This window comes from Limanda limanda, chromosome 17 (genome assembly GCF_963576545.1).
Source record: "Limanda limanda chromosome 17, fLimLim1.1, whole genome shotgun sequence".
Taxonomy (NCBI): domain Eukaryota; kingdom Metazoa; phylum Chordata; class Actinopteri; order Pleuronectiformes; family Pleuronectidae; genus Limanda; species Limanda limanda.
In genome coordinates, this window is record NC_083652.1 from 9,630,870 (window position 1) to 9,649,764 (window position 18,895).

The following is an 18,895-nucleotide window of genomic DNA, read 5'->3' on the forward strand; positions in this document are numbered from 1 at the left end:
TTTACTGTTTATAAAGATGGACGACTCGTCTCCGCTCCCTCCCACCTTTCGGTAATGAAGCTGAAATAGCCTGGATAGGAATGCCGCCATCTTGCACACTCGCGATCTGGGAATGCAGCCGCGGCAGCAAGGTCTTTATGAGTCAGTCTCAGCTGTCGATAATGATGTTTCTCTTTGTCTTTATAGCAACAAACAACTAATTCAAACCAAACACTTGGACATAGGTACATTAAAACATCTTTAATGACACGTCAAATTTATTTGAGGTGTACTTTTTAGTTTGGTCGGTGTCCCATCCTTTAACGTAGAGAAGGCAGGATTTATAACCTAAACAGCAGCCAACCCTCTTCACATGCAGTCTGTGGTATTCATCATATATTTTTCAGTGAACAACACACCTCGGAAAGAGTGAGGCAGAGTTAAAAAGATAAATGGAGAAAAGCCGGACACCTCCTGATGCAGACTGTCAGGCCCAGTATTTATGGCTGGAGGCCCTGAATCATTCTTACAGTTTCCTGTCAACTTGTTGCGCTCCGTCCCGCTCAGAGCGGACACCTCCGACCGCAGCGGTAGGAGGAGAGGGGACATATTGCACTTGTAGAGTTTTCAAACGGACAGCAAGACAGATATACATCCAATGTGCTCTCTGGAAAATCTCAGCAGCTCTCCCATGGTTAGGATAATGTACGACTGCAACTAATCAAGTGTTAGCCCTCGGAGAATGAGCTCCTCCTGACTTCGTGCCAAGATTTGATTAGAGACAGACTTACTACATGTCTGGGTGTTTTTTTTTCCTTTTCTTTTCTTTCCTCACATTTTCTCTTTTCCTTAATGGGGCCTGATACTTACATGGTTAAAGAAAAAGAACGTTCACTGTACATAGGCACATACATGTATTTGAACAATGGCTGCACAGTAACAGTGAGAACACTGGCGCTTCTCACTAACAACATGATCCTCCCCTGACATGAGAGGCCCTCTTGCAATGAGAGCGACACCACAATATCAAGTCGAAAAGCATTCTTGCCGTCTTACCCCCCCCCCGATCCTTGGCTTGTCCCTTCTTGCCCTGAAGCAAGCAGGAAGCGGCTGCATGCAAGATTTAAGATCTGAGATCAGCTACATGGGAGACGGCTGCCACTGAAAAGCTGGGCATCGACATTAAAGTGAACATAATCTCCTCAAGAAAGCTGCCCCCCCCCTCTTGCGGGATTAATATCAACAGCTTTATACAGTGGGTTTGTTTGATTATAATCCTGATGGTTTTACATTTACCAAGAAGTTCTCTGAAGGCAGGTAGAGTGTGCGTGCATGTTCATGCAGCACACACAACAAGATTTACTGAGAGAAAATGACTAAGCCAACTTTTTTTTTTCCATTTCCTGGCGTGAGCTAAACGCCGAACATCTGATTCCATTTAGTTCTGACAATCTGAGATCCAAAGTTTGAGCTGAAATATTCACAAAATCACAGTCACGTCTCTCCTCATTTCGATTCCCCCCTTTCTTCCCTTCTTTGTTGTTTCCCCCCCCCCCCCCGGAGAAAGACAAAAGCGACCAAATAATGCCGAAATTTTTCCATCTCACTCTCCAAACCCCTCCACCCTAAAAAACAATCTCCCTCCCTCCACCACCAGCAACTCCACCCACATGCAGCTTCTTCTCATTCTCTCGCTCTCTCTCTCTCTCTCCGTTCGCTTCCCTTGCTTCAGTGCAAAGCCAAACAAGCCAGCTATTAAGTTGAGTTAAGCGCAGGAAGTGGGCCTTCGGGCCAGACGGCACTGTTTACAAGGAGCTAGTCAGGTTTCAGCAGCGCTTTGAAGTGAGCAGCACACAGGAGACTGTCTGTCACTAAGCAAAGGCCCGACACCACTCCACTGACTCACCCGCATTCCCCCCATTCATCTGAGCGCAGAGAGGGAGGGAGGGCGACGGCCGAGGGGGTATGGGATGGCAGAATGAGAGGAGGCCACAGGTAGATTTATGTTTTTTCCCCCCTGAGAGTATCTTCCCCCACCTTTAATCAGTCTGGCTTGTCTGTTATTACAACCCATCTTTATTTAACCCCAGATAAGGAGACAAGAAAGACAAATATCAACTTGTTCCACAGGTCATGACATTTACAAGAGCGGTTGATCTGCTTTATGCACATATCACTAATTATACTGTAACCTATTGAAGTGAGTCTCACGAAGATATTTTACGTGGCATCGTGTTCCCGTCTACAGCTTTAGAGAAACAATATGAACGCACACACACTCACACACAGTACTGTACGTGCTTGGATTTCTCAAAACGCCCAGGGCCTCTGCTCTGAGGCAAGAGGATCAACTTTCTCCAACACACCCATCACGTACTTCATGACATCACCGCAGACGAGGTTCGGTTTCAGCCGTGCATGGCTCGGGGGATTCCAGCTTGGCACGGCGCAGCGGCTCCAGAGGAACAACACCACAGCCGAGCCCAGCACCCTGGTTTTCCCTTTACCCAAACAGGCAGGAACATTCTCAGGATGATTCTTGTTGATTTACCCCGAGCCTTCTCTAACAACAGGGCAAAAGGCGAGGGTGTGTGTGTGTGTGTGTGTGTGTGTGTGTGTGTGTGTGTGTGTGTGTGTTGGGGGGTCTTTGTTTTGTTTAACACTTGTAGGCGATGTTAATGTACATGTGTGAGGAAGCCCTCAGTCGCATTCTTACAGACCGGCACCTGTTCCTCGGACGCAAAACACGAAGATGTTAAATATTTCTCAATATAAAGATAAAGAGAGAGAGATACTGAACACTGAACATTTGAACATTCGTACATTTGCACTGACTGTTACTTTGTTTTTACTACTGTATTATCCCGCCTTTAGTGTATTCATATTTATATATATTTATATTTTTATCCTGCTCATAGTGTATTCATCGTCCCTATATCTTACAATTCCTGTTAATACTGTAATAGTCCATATATATTTCTACTGTACAGATCTTATTTATTTACATTTTCACTTTAATATTCACAATACTCTGCACTTTTACTGCCTTTTTTTGCACTTCTGGTTAGACGCTAAACTGCATTTCGTTGTATATGTACTTGTACTGTGCAATGACAATAAAGTTGAATCTAATCTAATCTAATACTTTATATATTTTTTTTACTGGAAAGAGGTGTGTTGGGTAGACCATCCCAGTAGGAACTCATTCCTTGTATTTCCCAGAGGGTTATTATTGTCTGGTGTAAAAAGTCAGTTCCCATTTAGAATTCCAATAATCTCTTTTACTGTTGCCTGCCAGTCTGAGGCAACAGATGTTCAGGTGTGACATAACCCTCCCTCGCCCTCCTTGACAAAACAACACCTTTTTTTAAAAGAAATGAACTCGCTATCGAATGTTTGATTGTTAAGAACTTCTGGAAACAAGGAGGGGCAATAACAAAAACAACTTTGACCCAGGAATTCCGAATGGAGCATTTGATATGGTTATTTGATGATATTGGAGACTCGACACATGTTTTGGGTTAAAGAGGAGTGGGCTGAACTGAGAAGCTTCTTGGACATCACCCAGCAGACTGACATTTTGACATTCTTTTAATCCATTAGAAAAATGTATAACCAGTGAATAATAAAAAAAAAAAAAGGATGTTCTTTGGTATGTGGCATATTCTTACAGTGCAAAAGTAATGCAGGTACACTAGCAAATAAGGACAAAAACTTTCTTTAAATACAAATATATAATTTCATGTTTTTACAAATACTATTTACAGTCTCGGTTTTAATTACACGTGAAATGGTTTTCGGCGGAGATAATAAACAGTCATTCCTCCTCCACAGCTCATTTCCCTCCTTTCTGAATTCTTGGCTGGTGGATCATCACTCCCCTCGACTTTATGGAGGCTTGGAGAAAAAAAGGGCCAGAGGGGGGGAGGTGAGCATTTCAGCACATGGCATCCATAGCGATGCTTGTTATTTGTTCAGACAGTTAGGTTCAGGCGTTTGTTTATCCAGCTTGTCCTTTTGTCAAACCATAACCCTCAGTTTGGCATGCAAGTGTGGCTATCAGGCTGAGGGGAATACAAAATGCTGGAGGAGCTTAAGGCGACTCGTTGTGAAACTTACCTATCACACAAAGAAACAGGTCAATAATACACAAGTTAGTCCCGGGGAATACAGACACTCTACACAGTGGTCTCTCCCTGGTTGCCATTTGTCAGTCTTGTGTAGAACTTGTGCCAGGACTGCAGAGTCTTTCCCGACCAGATCCAGAACCCGGAGGTGATCCCTACAATCAGCGTCATCAGGTACTTGATCATGTAGACGGTGAAGTCCGGGGTCATGCGCGGCCCGGTCTGCGCTGGGCACTGGATGGCCAGACCCCGGCAGTTGTGGCTGACCCAGCTGCGCTCCCAGTGCGGGCGGAAGGCCTGCTCGTAGAAGAAGCAGGCGATAACGATGGTGGCGGGCACGGTGTAGAGCACGCTGAACACCCCGATGCGCACCATCAGCCGCTCCAGCTTCTCCGTCTTGGTGCCGTCGTGTTTCATGATGGTGCGGATCCGGAACAGCGACACGAAGCCGGCCAGCAGGAAGGAGGTCCCGATGAAGAGGTAAATGAAGAGGGGGGCCAACACGAAGCCGCGCATGGGGTCCAGGTTGCTGAGGCTGACGAAGCAGACGCCGCTGAGCATGTCGCCTTCGATCTGCCCGATGGCCAGGACGCTGATGGTCTTGACGGCCGGCACCGCCCAGGCTGCCAGGTGGAAGTACTGGGAGTTGGCCTCGATGGCCTCGTGGCCCCACTTCATACCTGCTGCCAGGAACCAGGTGAGGGACAGGATGACCCACCAGATGGAGCTGGCCATGCTGAAGAAGTAGAGCATCATGAAGAGGATGGTGCAGCCTTCCTTCTTGGTGCCTTGGACGATGGTCTTATAGCTCTCAGGGGTGAATCTCTCATTGCACACCACCTTGTCCCCCAGGAAGTAGCCAGCGATGTAGGCTATGGAGACCATGGTGTAGCAGCCAGACAGGAAGATGATAGGCCGCTCAGGGTATCTGAAGCGCTGCATGTCAACTAAATAGGTGGTTACGGTGAATAAAGTAGATGCACAACAAATGACAGACCAGATCAGGATCCAGATGCGGGCGAAATGAATCTCTTGGTCCGTGAAAAACATGTGACCACTGCTCCTGGACGGCTCACAGGGCGCTGCGCAGTCGTTCACCTCCAGAAACTTGTAGTTCAGATAGGGGGGCACTCGGAGGATGGAAGGGCACCTGAAGGACCTGGGCTGTGTGGAGACCACCGAGATGTCCTGGGTCCCCGGCACGACCAGGACGGGTGGGACGGTGGCGGCGGTGGAGTCGTTCTGGCCCACGCAGATCTGTCCGTCTCCCAACACGGGGAAGTTCTCGCAGCGCAGCCGGTCCGGCCACTGGAAGCCGAACTTGTTCATGAGCGCCTCGCAGCCCTGCTTGGCCCGCTCGCAGATGGACCTGCAGGGGGGGATGGCTTTCTCCAGCACGGTGCACACGGGCGCGTACATGGAGCACAGGAAGAACTTCAACTCCGGCGAGCACTGTACCTTCACCAGAGGGTAAAACTGGTGCACCTCCAGCCCTGCGTCCTCCTGGTTGTAGTGGCCCACTAGGTTGGGCATGATGGTTTGGTTGTAGGCGATGTCCGTGCACAGGGGGATGGTGATCGGTTGACAGAAGCCATGATCCGGGAGGACTATTCCGTTGTCCCCGTGGTTCTGCGCTGATATCAGCAGAGGCAGCAGGAGCGCGACACTCCAGCAGAAAGTCATCCTGTCAACTTTAAGACTTTATCCGGATTCCTGTAGAGTTGCGTAGCATCGGCTGCGGGAGGAGATGCTCAGCGAGAGAAGCTTTGAGAAAAGAAAAAGTTTAACAAAAAGTTTTGCGGGTGAAGATCTGGACGCTGCTCTCTTTGTGTCGGAGCTCAACTCCTCTCCTGACTTTTTTCTTTCTGCCTCAGCACTGACAAGTCAATCGTAGTACGCAGTGCAACATCCGGTAACAAACTTCAAAATAAAACCAAAGTCTTGATAGTCAAAACTTGTCTTCCGTTGAATGCAAATACAGTATATGTTATGCCACGACAGTACTTAATATAATATAATATAATATAATATAATATAATATAATATAATATAATATAATATAATATAATATGATATGATATGATATGATTTGATAAAATAAAATATAATATAATATAATATAATATATAATTAATATTTAACATAGATGTTATCAGCAAAATCAGGAGTTTTACCAGTTAAATGATTTTGTTTTGATAACTTTAAAAATAAAGATACATTTCAATTTAAACTCAACAGCTAATTGACATTATATCAATAATCATCATATGATTATTAATAAGAACCATTACTAGTTTGACAAAACTTCTCACTAGGCGACTCGTTTACTGCTGCAACTGTCATACATGTCATCTAGTGATTGGTCTTTGTTCAAACTGTGTTTTCAAGCCTTACAGTGCCCGCTCTGAATTGTGATGGCAGCATTCTTTTATGGGTTATTTTAGCAGCCATGCCAAAAACGTTATATTTGATTGACTGTGATTCATTAGGCTACATTAGTAGCTCAAAGTGCCTTAAAATATAGGGAAGAAACAACAAAAAAGACCAACAGACAAATTAAAACGAGTGCAAATACTGCGCGACGAACCCAGAAATACAATTAATAACATAGTGAAGAGGCAGGAAGTAGCATCAACAGGTATGCTAAGAACAATCAGATATTTTAAAGATTGAAATCAAAGAAAGATACATGTTGGTACATAGTTAAAAATGGTAGCCCATTAATAAGAAAACCTATATTTACATAGATGCTCATATGTTATGACACAGTAAATGGATGTCATCCTTAGATTTGTCAAATAATGTTCTAGATGTTTTCAGATTTTGTGTACTTCCTGGTAAGTGAACACATTATGTTATCACGTATTTAGTCATTGCCTCATTTGTTTGTGAGGCAATGAAAAACAGTAAAGAAAAGCTACTCATTTTGCACTGCCACCTACTGGCGATAGTAAAGTGGCAGCAGCCCACAAACACTGACCTCCAAACATAAGTCAGGTTAGTCGTTAATAATATAATTGCACAATACCTTCAGTAGGCCTACAATGGAATATTCATGTATTTGGATCATTTCTGCACCTTCAGATCAATCATCTTTGTATCAACAGTGAAAGAAAAAAGAAAGAAGCCTGTAAAGTCAGCAGAATACAATTGATATGAAACTCTACTGATGTGGGATTGTCATAGAGGCATGTTTTGATCAAGTTCTGGGACTATAAACATGTTTTAATTTCAAAACATTAATGAGGAGGGGGCTATATTTGAAATAGAGAGAAGGCCCCTCCTCCTCCTCTTCTGGTATTTCTGTTGATAAAATGATCATGTGACCTTGTTGAAAGGAAAGAAAGAAAAAGCAATGAAGATGAGGAGCTGCTTTTCTGTTTTACTCACTCACAACAGACAATGATGACATAGCTCTGTGTTTCATTGTTAAAAAGCCAAAAAGGAAAAAATCAGGAAGTGAATTTACACAACGGTCAAACAATTCAATACCTTTTGATGTTGTGGTTAGAAAAAAATAATGAATCCGACGCACACACACACATTTTCATGCTTTATTCAGTATGGATAGTGAGCAAGGAGCTGGCGGTGTACAAGAGTGAGCGTTCATCAGGCTTTATAGTGATACATGTTCGCTGGGTAGAGTTCTTGCTGGAGAGCCAAGCCAGGAAGGTTCAACGTATGCCCCTTCACCATACTCCTCATTAGGATATAGTGCAAGTGCAATTAGTAAGCATTTTGGATTTCACTAGTTCAACTAGTAAAGTCAAAAGACACTTCAACTAGTAAGCTCATGCACATTCCGACTTCACTAGTTCAACTAGTAAACATGTTGAGCCTCACTAGTTAACTGGTAATGCCAAAATATGATTTACCTAGTTAACTAGTGCATTTTGGCTCCCACTAGTTCAACTAGTTAGTGTGCTGAATCCATGTTTGACTAGCTAACATTTCTAGTGTCACAAACAAGTGGAGGGGACTGATATGTGATATCCATGATATAGAATACATGCTGATATGGCTTGCCTTAAGGCGAGAAGCATAATCTATGTGGTTACTATCAATGCGCTTAGCTCTCAGGTCGCGGCTGACCGGGTATGAGGAGGGGGACACCTCCAGATAAGGTCTGAGCTTGTGATGTTCCCGTTAGTCCTGGGTCCCTGGCACGTCCACGACAGGGGCGACGGCGGTGGCAGGGGGGGCAAGTGGTGGCAGGGGGGACGGTGGTGGCAGGAGGGGCAGGGGGGGCGAAGGCGGCGGTGGAGTCGTTCTGGCCCACACAGATCTGTCCGACTCCCAGCACGGGGAAGTTCTCGCAGCGCAGCCGGTCCGGCCACTGGAAGCCGAACTGGTTCAGGCGCTTCTCGCAGCCCTTCTGGACTCGCTCGCAGATGGACCTGCAGGGGGGGATGGCTTCCTCCAGCACGGTGCACACGGGCGCGTACAGGAAGCACAAGAAGAACTTCAACTCCCGCGAGCACTTGGTCTTTAAAAGAGGGTCGAACATGCCCACCTCCAGTCCTGCTTCCTCCTGGTTGTTGTGGCCCAGTAAGTTGGGCATGATGGTGTGTGTGTAGGGCATGTCCATGCACAGGGGGATGGTGAGCGGCTCACAGGAAGCACGCCTCGGGACTGCTATTCCCTCGTCCCAGTGGTTCTGCCCCGATATCAGCAGAGGCAGCAGGAGCGCGACCCACCAGCAGAAAGTCATCCTGTCAACTTCAAGACTTGATCCGGATTTTTGTAAAGTTGTGTAGCATCGGCTGCAAGAAAAAGTTTTGCGGGTGAAGATCAGGACGCTGTTCTGTTTGTGTCTGATCTCAACTCCTCTCCTGACTTTTTTTCTTTCTGCCTCGGCACTGACACGTCAATCGTAGCACGCAATGCAACATCTGGTAACAAACTTCAAAATAAAACCGAAGTCTGTTATGCCACGACCCTGCCAGCACTTAATATAATACATATTTTACCAGTTTTATGGTTTTATTTTGATAAGTAGAAAAATAAGACAAATTTGAATCAAACTCAACAGTTAATAGACATATAAACAATGACATTGTAAATATTATTATTAATAATAATATGAATATGCTATATAAATTGCATTATTCCATCCAACCCATCTTGTTCAGATATATGATTTAATATAACATACTATAACGTGTAGAATACAATCATGTCCCACCTGTTGAACTGTATTTTCTCTGCTCAAAGTTGATATATTCTGTTTACACTGTAGAGGTTATTAGGGCCCGAGCACCAAATAGAGTGAGAGAGAGTGAGGCCCTATTGAAATTGTAAGGATTATTTTTTTTATTTTTTTTCAGACAAATTAATTTACTTTTTGAGGGTTTAATTTTGTATTTTTATATATCCTTTCATTTATAATGCATGCACAATTATTACTTCAACCGATATCTAGTTCTGACTGTCCTTACATATGTATGTATATGATGATGATGACGATGATGATGATGATGATGATGATGATGATGATGATGATGATGATGATGATGATGATGATGATGATGATGATGATATCTATATATTTCCATGTTATCTCTGCTTAAACTGATCTGGACCCTGAGAACTCGGTTTTTAAGCTTTTTAATGGCGGACGTTGTGACGCATTACGCAGCGGTCACTATCAAGTTGCTATGCGCTCGAACGTTTCTGCTCAACGTTGATTGGTCCCTGAATCTGACTCCTGTCGGACGGAGCCAATCAGCGCTAAGGTCGCCGGTGACGTGTGCGGGTGGGGACAGGTCCAGAGAAGTTCTGCGCTGGTGATGTTTCTGTTAGTTTCTGGACCTGCGCTGAGTTCCTGAGTCTCCGGTGAATCTTCCTCCGGTAACTCGGTATGTTCAGGTGAAGTTCGACAAATTCTACCGGGAACGAAGGTTCCATTGTTACACAGTTGTTTCCACAGAGTGGTGGGACACCTGCTAGCTTAACCCACCATCGGCTAGCTAGCTGATTTGCAAAACTGAAAAAAACTGAAAAACGATCTGCTCATAACCCTCTACTCGACCTCCGGGTTCTCGTGTGTGCTAACCACGATAATATTTATTTATATTTATTGTAACTCTGAATGTCTTCTTTCGTCTTATCAGATCAGAAATGGAGCAAAGCCTCAGATCAGGTCCGATGGATTTCGGCGCATTTGACGGCCATCAGAGTTTATTTGCCAATTCACTCTTCCCCCCCCACCAGCGCCAGGTAAGAAGTGTCTGTGGATCACGACGGACAACATGTCGGGTTGGTCTGGAAAAGGCCTCGAGCCTGTGGATTCACTTTCCCTCCCAAATAGGCCTCAACGCTCCTCAGTAGTAATACTGGCATTACATCTCTTTTAAAAAAAAAAAAATTCAGTTCATTCACCCATCCATGGATTTCTGTATTTGAACACTTAAATCTATTAATCCAAGGGGAATTATTTGATATATATATAAATATATATATTGGAAACATGTGGAAAAGTACAGTTACTATAAAAATGTGATTATCAGTAAGTTATTGGAAATGTAACAAATAGTTATAGGCCTTATTAACACTCATTCTCTGATCAGCATGACTGTAAGTTTGCATTTTGTCTATCACTGATATAATTTGGCAAATACTGCTAAAACCCTTAGTTACTGGTGGTAAACCGATGATATATCTATAGTATCAGGCTGATTCCCTTTGCGTTTGCTGTGCTGTGATTACTGTACTTTATATCCATTTATAGCAGAAATGTAGGTTAAGAATTTTTTTGATGGTTGTATCTGAGACCGTTTTCTTCATTACTGATCATTGAAATCATTGTATGGTCTGTGAAGTGCTCAAAAACAATTTACATTTGTATTAATAATGGTGATGTATTATGAAGTTTCTTGCTTTACAGGCCTATCTATGATATTAACAGAATAATTATTATTATTATCTACCACCTTAGTAATCGACCAATTAACTAATCATTAAATCTTTAATTGTCTCATTTGTCTATTTTTACATTCTGTCTCAGCAGTACTTATGAATAGTTTGAAGCCTCTCTGGCAGCTACAGCTGTCATGTGTGAGGAAGAAGATCTCATCTTTTTTCCAGGTGAGCTTCAGTTTGATTGCTTCTCTCTCTGTTTCAGGCCAGTGTAAATGCAGGATGTGGAAACAGCATGAAGACATCATCAGCCTCCCTGTCTGTCCCTGGTGTCCTAATGCAGGACAAGGACACGGCATCGTATGTGCCCTGGTATCACAATGCTCATGAGGATCCTTATCAACTTTTCAATTGTGTCCAGAGAAGTGCTCCAACAAGGTATTCAATTAATCATGTTCAGAGTAAATATATGATATTCACTTGTGCATAATCCGTAATTCCATATATTGGGTGCAGGTTTTCTTATGAAAAACACATACGGTTTTCAGCCATACTGTTAAATGAATGCCTTCAAAGAATAAAAAGGAAAGTCAAGAGTGCAATTCTGATGATATATTTTCTTTTCCATTAGGAAACCAACTTATGATATGAATTACGATGGAGAGACAGTTTTACAAGGTCTGGTGTCAAATATTTTGGATGAAGCCAATTCACAGCACAGCTTCATTGAAAGGTATGTCAAGGTTTATAGCTTTCATTTTTTTGGATGGGGTTTATAATAACCAGTATGTGTTAAATTACTTTTAATACCACACAGTTGAGCAACCAAAATATATTTGATATAAAATATTTATGTATATTTAACATATATCAGTTTAGTATTTCTTAATACATGTTTGGCATTCGTTTTGTAATCACAAACATTAAAGAAAATCCTCAATTCTTCCCCAGGATCCCAGCTCAACATTTTCAGTCGTTCATGGCTGGTGATAATGACAGCTTTTATTGTAGAGACTTTCTGAACGAGCCGAAGTGCGAGCCGACATATGGCATGCTCCATGAAGACAGCCTGTTTGAACAACTGAAGATCACCAATCCTGCAGTGTCACCACAATGTACTCCGGCAATGCTGACCCCAAAACAGCCAGTGGGAGAATTCAGCATGGTGCAGAGGGAGAGAAATGGGGGAATTCGGAAACAAATAGTCAAACGTGACGTCTTTCAGAATTTCCTGCAAGAGCACATCAAGCAACCAGAGCCCCTCTCTCCAGCTGTCAACCTCCCAAACCAATACCAAAACAAGGTGACCCCTTATAGAGGCAACATTGGAAGCATGAACCAGTATCCAAAGCATCACATCCCGCAGAGCCCTATTCGGGAAAAATTCAAACCACAGATGCAGAGAGAAAAGAAGATGGCACACATGCCTGGCATTCTGGGAGAAGGCTTCTCTACAAGACCCCTAAGCAACACATACACAAGAGACGGAGATAAGAAACAGGTTTTCCCTCAGAAACCATGGTTTGAGCATCAGGGAGGCAGTCAGTCTCAAAGATTTAATAGAGAGAACAGCATGTTCAGAGCAGGGAATTCAGAGCAGTACATACCTCCAATGTCTCCTGAAAGTGACCTCAGAGGGCACCCCAGCATTCCCTCAAACATCAGCCTCAGATCCACGCTGTCCAACGGAAGTGCTGTTCCAGGCGAGGACACCAGGGACATGATGACCCGCAGTGCAGAGAGCACTTATCATGGCCGATCCTCTGCTGCGACAACTCCAATGGCGATGAATCAAGAAGGACCAGCCATCCAGCTTCTTGTCCACCACGATGAGTGCAACGAGCAGTGGAAGAGTTTAAGCATGGAGAGAAAGATGGTATATGTTTATTTTTCGATATTGGAACAGTATTTACTATATTGAATTTAAATTATTCGGAAACATCACAGCTGTCAAACACTATATCAACCTTAGGTGTTTTATTTGAATAGTAGACAGGAAATGTATATTTTAGATATTTCGATGCACAATGTATGTTAGCCTGAGTTTAATAACTGTAAAAGGAAGGTTATTTTGTCGTGGAAGCTCTAGATTTTTGTCATGTTCCCACTTGTTTTCTATTCCAGATAGAGACCATCCTCACCAAGATGTTTGTGGGGAAATGGACTGCAGCACTGATCAACGCCATCATTCCCCAAACTCCACCAAACCCCACCAGAGTTGACCACCTCATTGTTAGACAGATGATGGAGCATGCAGAGGTGAGGCCCCCCCCTTATAAATTACCTCCATACTGACATCTACAGGTTAGGTTTTTTCACTGCAGCATAGTTATTTATTTAGTGTCCGGATTGAACCAAAGAATCCCTGCCCCTCCTAAAATCGTTTAATGCTGTAGCTTGGACCTTGTTTATAACGCTGTTAAATTTAAGTGGTGGGTCATTATTAAGCAGTGTCCTCCTAACAAGAAGGCTTCATATATTTCCTTTGGTTGTACCTCTGCGTCTTAAAACAATTACATGGGGAATTGTAATGGTTGTTTTGCTGGTGTTCTGCAGGTGGCCAGCCTTCTGTATAGGATGGAGTATCTGTGTAACATTCCCATCCACATCAACATCCGCACAGCACTGAACAAGTATCATGAAGCTGTTTGCGGCACCCAGGCAATGCGCAAGCAGATCTCTACCATGTCCAAACCGCAGCAGCAGAGAGGTCACATCCCAGACACCCAAGGTAAATAGTATATTGTATATTGCATTGCATTCTTCCTTACAATACGCTGCCAGTCCTAATTTGCTTCGGTTTCATAGACCTCCTGTTGATCATCACACTCAAGCACCTAGCTGCCACCACGAGGAAGCTCCGCGTGGCCCTGTGGTGCGCCGTCCAGATGACGCTGCCGCTGCCGCAGCCGGTCGGACGGCAGGACGACCAAGTCAGCAAGCAGGCCACGCTCAGAAATGAGCACACCTCTGCATTCAAGGAAAACTCCTTCAGGTTGTGACTTAAGCAGCAAACAAGCATGAGTTAAAGGTCCTAATTAAATGAAATCCACCAAATCACCATTTATAGGACACTAATGATTTGTGAAGCTTGTGTTGGAATTACCTGTGATGTTATTTATCTTTCTGCATCTTAAATTCAGTTATCATTTAATATTTAGTGTCCTTTCCAAACTAATATGTCTGGCTCCTTTGTTGTTGTATTTTAAGGCACTATTTATCTGGAAGATTTCAGTGAATTCTTCTTTGTTTTTACTATTTATTATTATCTATTGGTATGTAATTAGACGTCAGTTCTGGGTTATCTTAAGCAACAATTGATAAGGAAAATGATAAGGAAAGTAGTACTTTTATAATGAACATGGTAATTATTCATGTTTTCTAAAATGTTCCATTAAATTTCTGCAGCTTCAGTTTTTCTGATGTAACATTACCATCTTTTAATAAGAAAAACAAGTTCTATTTTATCCTAATCGGCAATATGATGAAAGTTTGAATTGTTCTATATGAAAAAGTAATCTAAATTTAATCACATTTTCTCAATAAGACACCAATTATTTATTTATACTATTCCTTCTGACGTAGCTTTATGAAAAAAAGCATACTTTTTTCTATTCTGTTCTTATAATGTTCATGTTATAATTGTTCCCCCTTTGTTGTGAACATTTCAAAATAAAGCAGGTGAAATTGCTGAACACTTTTTATTTGTATTTCTTTAAAAATGTTGAACCTCATCATAAACATTCAGATCATGGTGCATATGTTTGCAGTACAATTTAGCAAACTGCTCCTTTATTCCAATTCTCAGAGACAAAATGCACTGACATTGAAACTAAAATCTGATAGTGAAATCAGTAGAACAAAAAATGTTTGAAGTGTAATTGGCCTTTACTTTCAAGTTGTTTGGAAACAATAGGGAAATAATTCAGGGGGGGACTTGGCACAGAGATTGAAAGCAGAAACAGGACTCTGATTCCTTTTTACTATATCTAATCTAATTTGATAATTTCAGGGATAACTGTGGCAAAGCATGTTTCCACATACGATCGTTTGCATCTGCATCCCGAAGGTTAAAACATGTTTTTGAATATACAAAAAGTCCAGCACATTGTTCTTCACGCACTAAGAGTGACAGAAAGTAATCACGGATGATCTGATGACATGTTCACATACTGAAGGTGCAAATGAGGTTGAGCTAGAGAGGTGATGACTTTTCTCAATCATTTTTGACTTGTAACAAAACCTCACAGACAAAATGTCTTTTCTCTTCGTTTTATCTTTTGCGTTCGCCTTTCTGTGTGCGCTTCTTCTCCTTCTCTTTCCGGTCTGTTTTGGCCAGTTTGTCCTTCTCCCGCTGCATCTTGTCCGTCTCCTTCTTCTTCTGGGAGTCCTCGCGAGCCTGGTCCCGCTTTTCCTTCTGTCTGTTCAGCACTTGCTCCACGTTGGTGTTCTTAAACAGAGCTGAACCTTACAGTAAAGGATGCTGGATGGAAATACTGTATTTATTTTTTGACCGCATATTCTGTCTGTGGAGGAGTAAATAGCTGAGAGTGTGTTATCAGGGTAATGGCACTACTGCACTATTCAGTCAACATGCAACAAGTAACACTGAATACCGTGTGATTTTTAAACAGCCCCTGATCATGAAGAGGTGAAGAAAGGATACATTTGTCACTTCCTGGGACTTTGGTAGCAGTTGTTTGCTCCTCTTCCTCAGCTTCAGTGCTTTTGTCAAGGAAACAACAGAATATATGGAGCAAATTGAACGTTATATATATCCTTTTCCCTGAAACATGTTCATCAACTCTGACAGCACACTCGAACAAACATTGACAACTGAAGTGAAATGTTTGGACCATTCTGGAAAGTGTGCCTGGCCTTCCCGTTCACTACAATGAGCAAAGTCAAGGATATTCCTCATCATCCGTTACGTTAGCGTATTGAGCGAGGACAGCTTCTTTCCTTTTCTTCGACTCCTCGGAGGACACCTCCTTGTGTTTCACCACAATCTGAGCTTGTTTCTCTATCAAACTGGCGATGGCCAGGACTTGAGCTGCAGAAAAGGAATAACAGTCAAACTGTACACAAACAACAATAACACGTATTAATTTCTCTCACAATCAATATACCTGCAATTTCCTGTCAACATGAATGAGAATAAACAGAAGTCAAGAGGCGGTTTTCTGAACTCATGACAGCCTCTATCCCATAATAACACTGACTGAACACACTCATTTCTAACCATAAAAGCTTTCTGCAGCCTCCCTGTTTTTGTTCGGTTATAATATTATTATGCACTCTCTTTCGAACTCGAACGATTTACGAGTGGAGGAGCTGATCCCTCTGTATGTTTCACTGGCATTGACGACAGGCTCAGTGGCAAGCTGTCTTTGCTCTGTTTAGTCAACATTTACATGAGTTGATGAGCCTGCTGGCTTGAGTTTGGACTGGTTCCTTTTGAAATGATTATATTATATATATATACTGAGGGACATGTTTTTTTAATGTTATTTAAATTCATCATTACTCCACAGAACCATGTGTATTCTTTCTGCAAGGTTTTCCCAGGAGGCAGCCAACTTTGACAACTTGATCTCCAAGAGAAGTTACATTTCACACCTCACAACTCAATGACTTTAGGAATGTGGCCGAATCAGAGTAACTCAAAAATACCATCATCTTCTTTGGCTGCTGATCGGCTGCAGCACTCCGTCCACTGCTTGATGATCTGTTTGCAGACGTCTTCCACAGTGTCCTCAGTCTGTAAACAAAGGTAAAAGGTCAATACAGGTAACCGCTCAATGGCTTTAAACACTCACTACATCATGTATGCTGTGGGATTGCGACCCCATGTCTGGTTTTGTCTGACACAAACATAAGTTTAGTGCGTATCTATGCATTTTTTTCAAACGTGTGCTTCAAACAAATGGCACCATTGAATTTGGAAGACTTCCTCTAAGGCGAGTATGTGTTCGCCCTGAGGAGTTGTACCAGTCAGTACTGCACGAGTCCACGATTAAGTCACGAATCCAGATTTCTGAATGGGGTTTGGCGAAGCAGGAGAGCACAGCTTGGATCTTTATCTATCGCACATGGGCCTCGGCCACAGAAACACAAAGCTGTGTCCAACTAAGACATCTTGCTCTAGAAATGACGGCTGACATCCGCGCTGTCACTTGGTCCCGCCCGGCCGAAGAGACGGACAGCAACACATGAGCGAGCAGCCTCCCGCCCGGGCTGAGGGGGGACACGCCGCCTCGGATACTCACCAGAAACGCGGATAAAACCCCCTGAAGCGCGTCCTCCTTCTCCTCGTCGCTCTCGTCTTCTCCTAGGACTCCTAATATATAGTTTCCGTACACCTCCCGGTCCACTTCCAGCGAGTCCAGCCGATCATTTAGCCAGCTTTCAAACTCCCCGGCGTCTGCCACGGGCGCGGCCATCTTGGACCTGTGGGGTCTTTCGGCGGCGCAAGGCTGTCCTATGTGACTGCCTGTCGAAAAAGTTAAAAACATAACTTCTACCATTTTTTACACCTGTTCGTGCAATTGAATCCACTTTAATTTTTTCATTATAAAATAGTTGGAACTTGCTATGCTTCTGTATCCGCGCTTGTGAAACTACAGCAACCACGTGTAAGTCAAATCTCCTGTGTGATTTACCATTTTCAACTCAAAATGTTTGTAGCTCACTTTACAACATGAAAGCAGAAATCACATCGCTTCATACAAATGTAATATTATATGTTTGGAATGTGAGCCATCTAAATACCACTGTGCCACAGCATTTCTTCTACCCATAACAGTTATAGCCCATCTATCATCCCACTTAAGTACACTCATATTTTTTATAATATTCATATTATTTATCATTTATCATTCTTAACTTTGCTGTTATTATATGCACCATTGTTACCTCGATTTATGTTTACTCCTTTTTTATTGAAGAACTTTCTATACACTATGTTATACTTCCTTGGTTTATATTTATATTTGTATTATACAGTGTTGTATAGTTTTACAGCTTTTTTTGTTGTATGTTTCATTTGTAAATTCGATTAACAGGCACCATTGGATTTGAGGATGACAGTTATTTCGTTGTGCTTGCACAATGGCAGTATAGTTCCTGAATCTTGAATACCACAGGGTTTCTGCAGGGTCTTAAAAAAGTCAAATATAATACTATATAAATAAATCATACTCATATTTCAAGCCCTGAAAAGGTCTTAAATATGTAAAATTTACTATTTATAGGTCTTCAATACTTGTAGGTAGGCCTTTTTCATATTAATATTCATTAAACGCTTCCTCTGTCAAGACTTAAATCAGCTTTTTTTCAAGATAAATTTGATGGCGGCCTGCATCATTTGTAAAACGCGATATGACTTTATGTATGATGCAGCATACTTGCCATTCGTCTTGAATTAATTCATTGCAGTCTTAAATAGGTCAGAAAAAGTCTCATACTCAACTTGATAAAACCTGCAGAAATCTGGTTCAAAGATCCTATGACTGTCCTTCTCTGAGTGCTGAAGTTCACGATGACGAACTTTTAAATTATAGATTGTCGTTATTGAGCTTGTACACTGTCTCTTTCAATGAACATGTCTGTGACAACTTTGTAATACCGTGCTTACTTGTGTGGTTAAATTAATTTCTGCCGCCAAATTGTTCATCAGTGCTAAATGCCTGAGCCTGTGCCTAAGCATTGGCGGGCACATAGGGGCCCTGGTATACCCCCACAAACCCCCCAAATTATTGATTGATAATTAAAGTTCGAGGGTTCGATAGTTTGCAGAAGTACACCCGGCGGTTTCGAGCACTATAAGGCACGCCATTACTAGTTTAATGAAATGCTGATTTCAAAATAATCAAGTGTTCTGTTGTAATTCAGTGGGCAGCTGGCAGTCAGGCAGCATTTGGCAGAACATG

General features: G+C 42.6%; 4 protein-coding genes across 4 annotated transcripts; 2 read left to right on the top strand and 2 right to left on the bottom strand.

Moving 5' to 3' along the window:
* Positions 1-3,603: 3,603 nt before the first annotated feature.
* fzd2 (frizzled class receptor 2) lies at positions 3,604-8,967 on the bottom strand. The gene is made up of 2 exons (XM_061089853.1): positions 8,181-8,967; positions 3,604-5,740 (listed from the first exon to the last, which is right to left on the bottom strand). Exons 1-2 carry the CDS (start codon positions 8,815-8,817, stop codon positions 4,158-4,160), a joined length of 2,220 nt encoding a protein of 739 aa, XP_060945836.1. The 5' UTR covers positions 8,818-8,967; the 3' UTR covers positions 3,604-4,157.
* A 2,976-nt stretch (positions 8,968-11,943) lies between these two features.
* Positions 11,944-13,186, top strand: LOC133022949 (uncharacterized). The gene is made up of 3 exons (XM_061089854.1): positions 11,944-12,840; positions 13,089-13,145; positions 13,181-13,186. Exons 1-3 carry the CDS (start codon positions 11,944-11,946, stop codon positions 13,184-13,186), a joined length of 960 nt encoding a protein of 319 aa, XP_060945837.1.
* moto (minamoto) lies at positions 13,181-14,070 on the top strand. The gene is made up of 3 exons (XM_061090888.1): positions 13,181-13,223; positions 13,521-13,695; positions 13,773-14,070. The coding sequence occupies exons 1-3, from the start codon at positions 13,206-13,208 to the stop codon at positions 13,964-13,966; spliced, it is 387 nt and encodes a 128-aa protein (XP_060946871.1). The 5' UTR covers positions 13,181-13,205; the 3' UTR covers positions 13,967-14,070.
* A 581-nt stretch (positions 14,071-14,651) lies between these two features.
* Positions 14,652-17,440, bottom strand: ccdc43 (coiled-coil domain containing 43). The gene is made up of 5 exons (XM_061090179.1): positions 17,234-17,440; positions 16,638-16,725; positions 15,879-16,017; positions 15,631-15,686; positions 14,652-15,425 (listed from the first exon to the last, which is right to left on the bottom strand). The coding sequence occupies exons 1-5, from the start codon at positions 17,405-17,407 to the stop codon at positions 15,238-15,240; spliced, it is 645 nt and encodes a 214-aa protein (XP_060946162.1). The 5' UTR covers positions 17,408-17,440; the 3' UTR covers positions 14,652-15,237.
* Positions 17,441-18,895: the final 1,455 nt, after the last annotated feature.

Coding starts and splice junctions, on each gene's coding strand:
- LOC133022949 (XM_061089854.1), top strand. CDS start 11,944: ATGGCTGGTGATAATGACAGCTTTTATTGTAGAGACTTTCTGAACGAG. Junction 12,841..13,088: donor TAAGCATGGAGAGAAAGATG/GTATATGTTTAT, acceptor TTTCTATTCCAG/ATAGAGACCATCCTCACCAA.
- moto (XM_061090888.1), top strand. Junction 13,696..13,772: donor TCACATCCCAGACACCCAAG/GTAAATAGTATA, acceptor TCGGTTTCATAG/ACCTCCTGTTGATCATCACA.
- fzd2 (XM_061089853.1), bottom strand. CDS start 8,817: ATGACTTTCTGCTGGTGGGTCGCGCTCCTGCTGCCTCTGCTGATATCG. Junction 5,741..8,180: donor CGGTCAGCCGCGACCTGAGA/GCTAAGCGCATT, acceptor TGCTGATATCAG/CGCAGAACCACGGGGACAAC.
- ccdc43 (XM_061090179.1), bottom strand. CDS start 17,407: ATGGCCGCGCCCGTGGCAGACGCCGGGGAGTTTGAAAGCTGGCTAAAT. Junction 16,726..17,233: donor GGGTTTTATCCGCGTTTCTG/GTGAGTATCCGA, acceptor CTTTGTTTACAG/ACTGAGGACACTGTGGAAGA. Junction 15,426..15,630: donor AGTCCCAGGAAGTGACAAAT/GTATCCTTTCTT, acceptor TGTAAGGTTCAG/CTCTGTTTAAGAACACCAAC.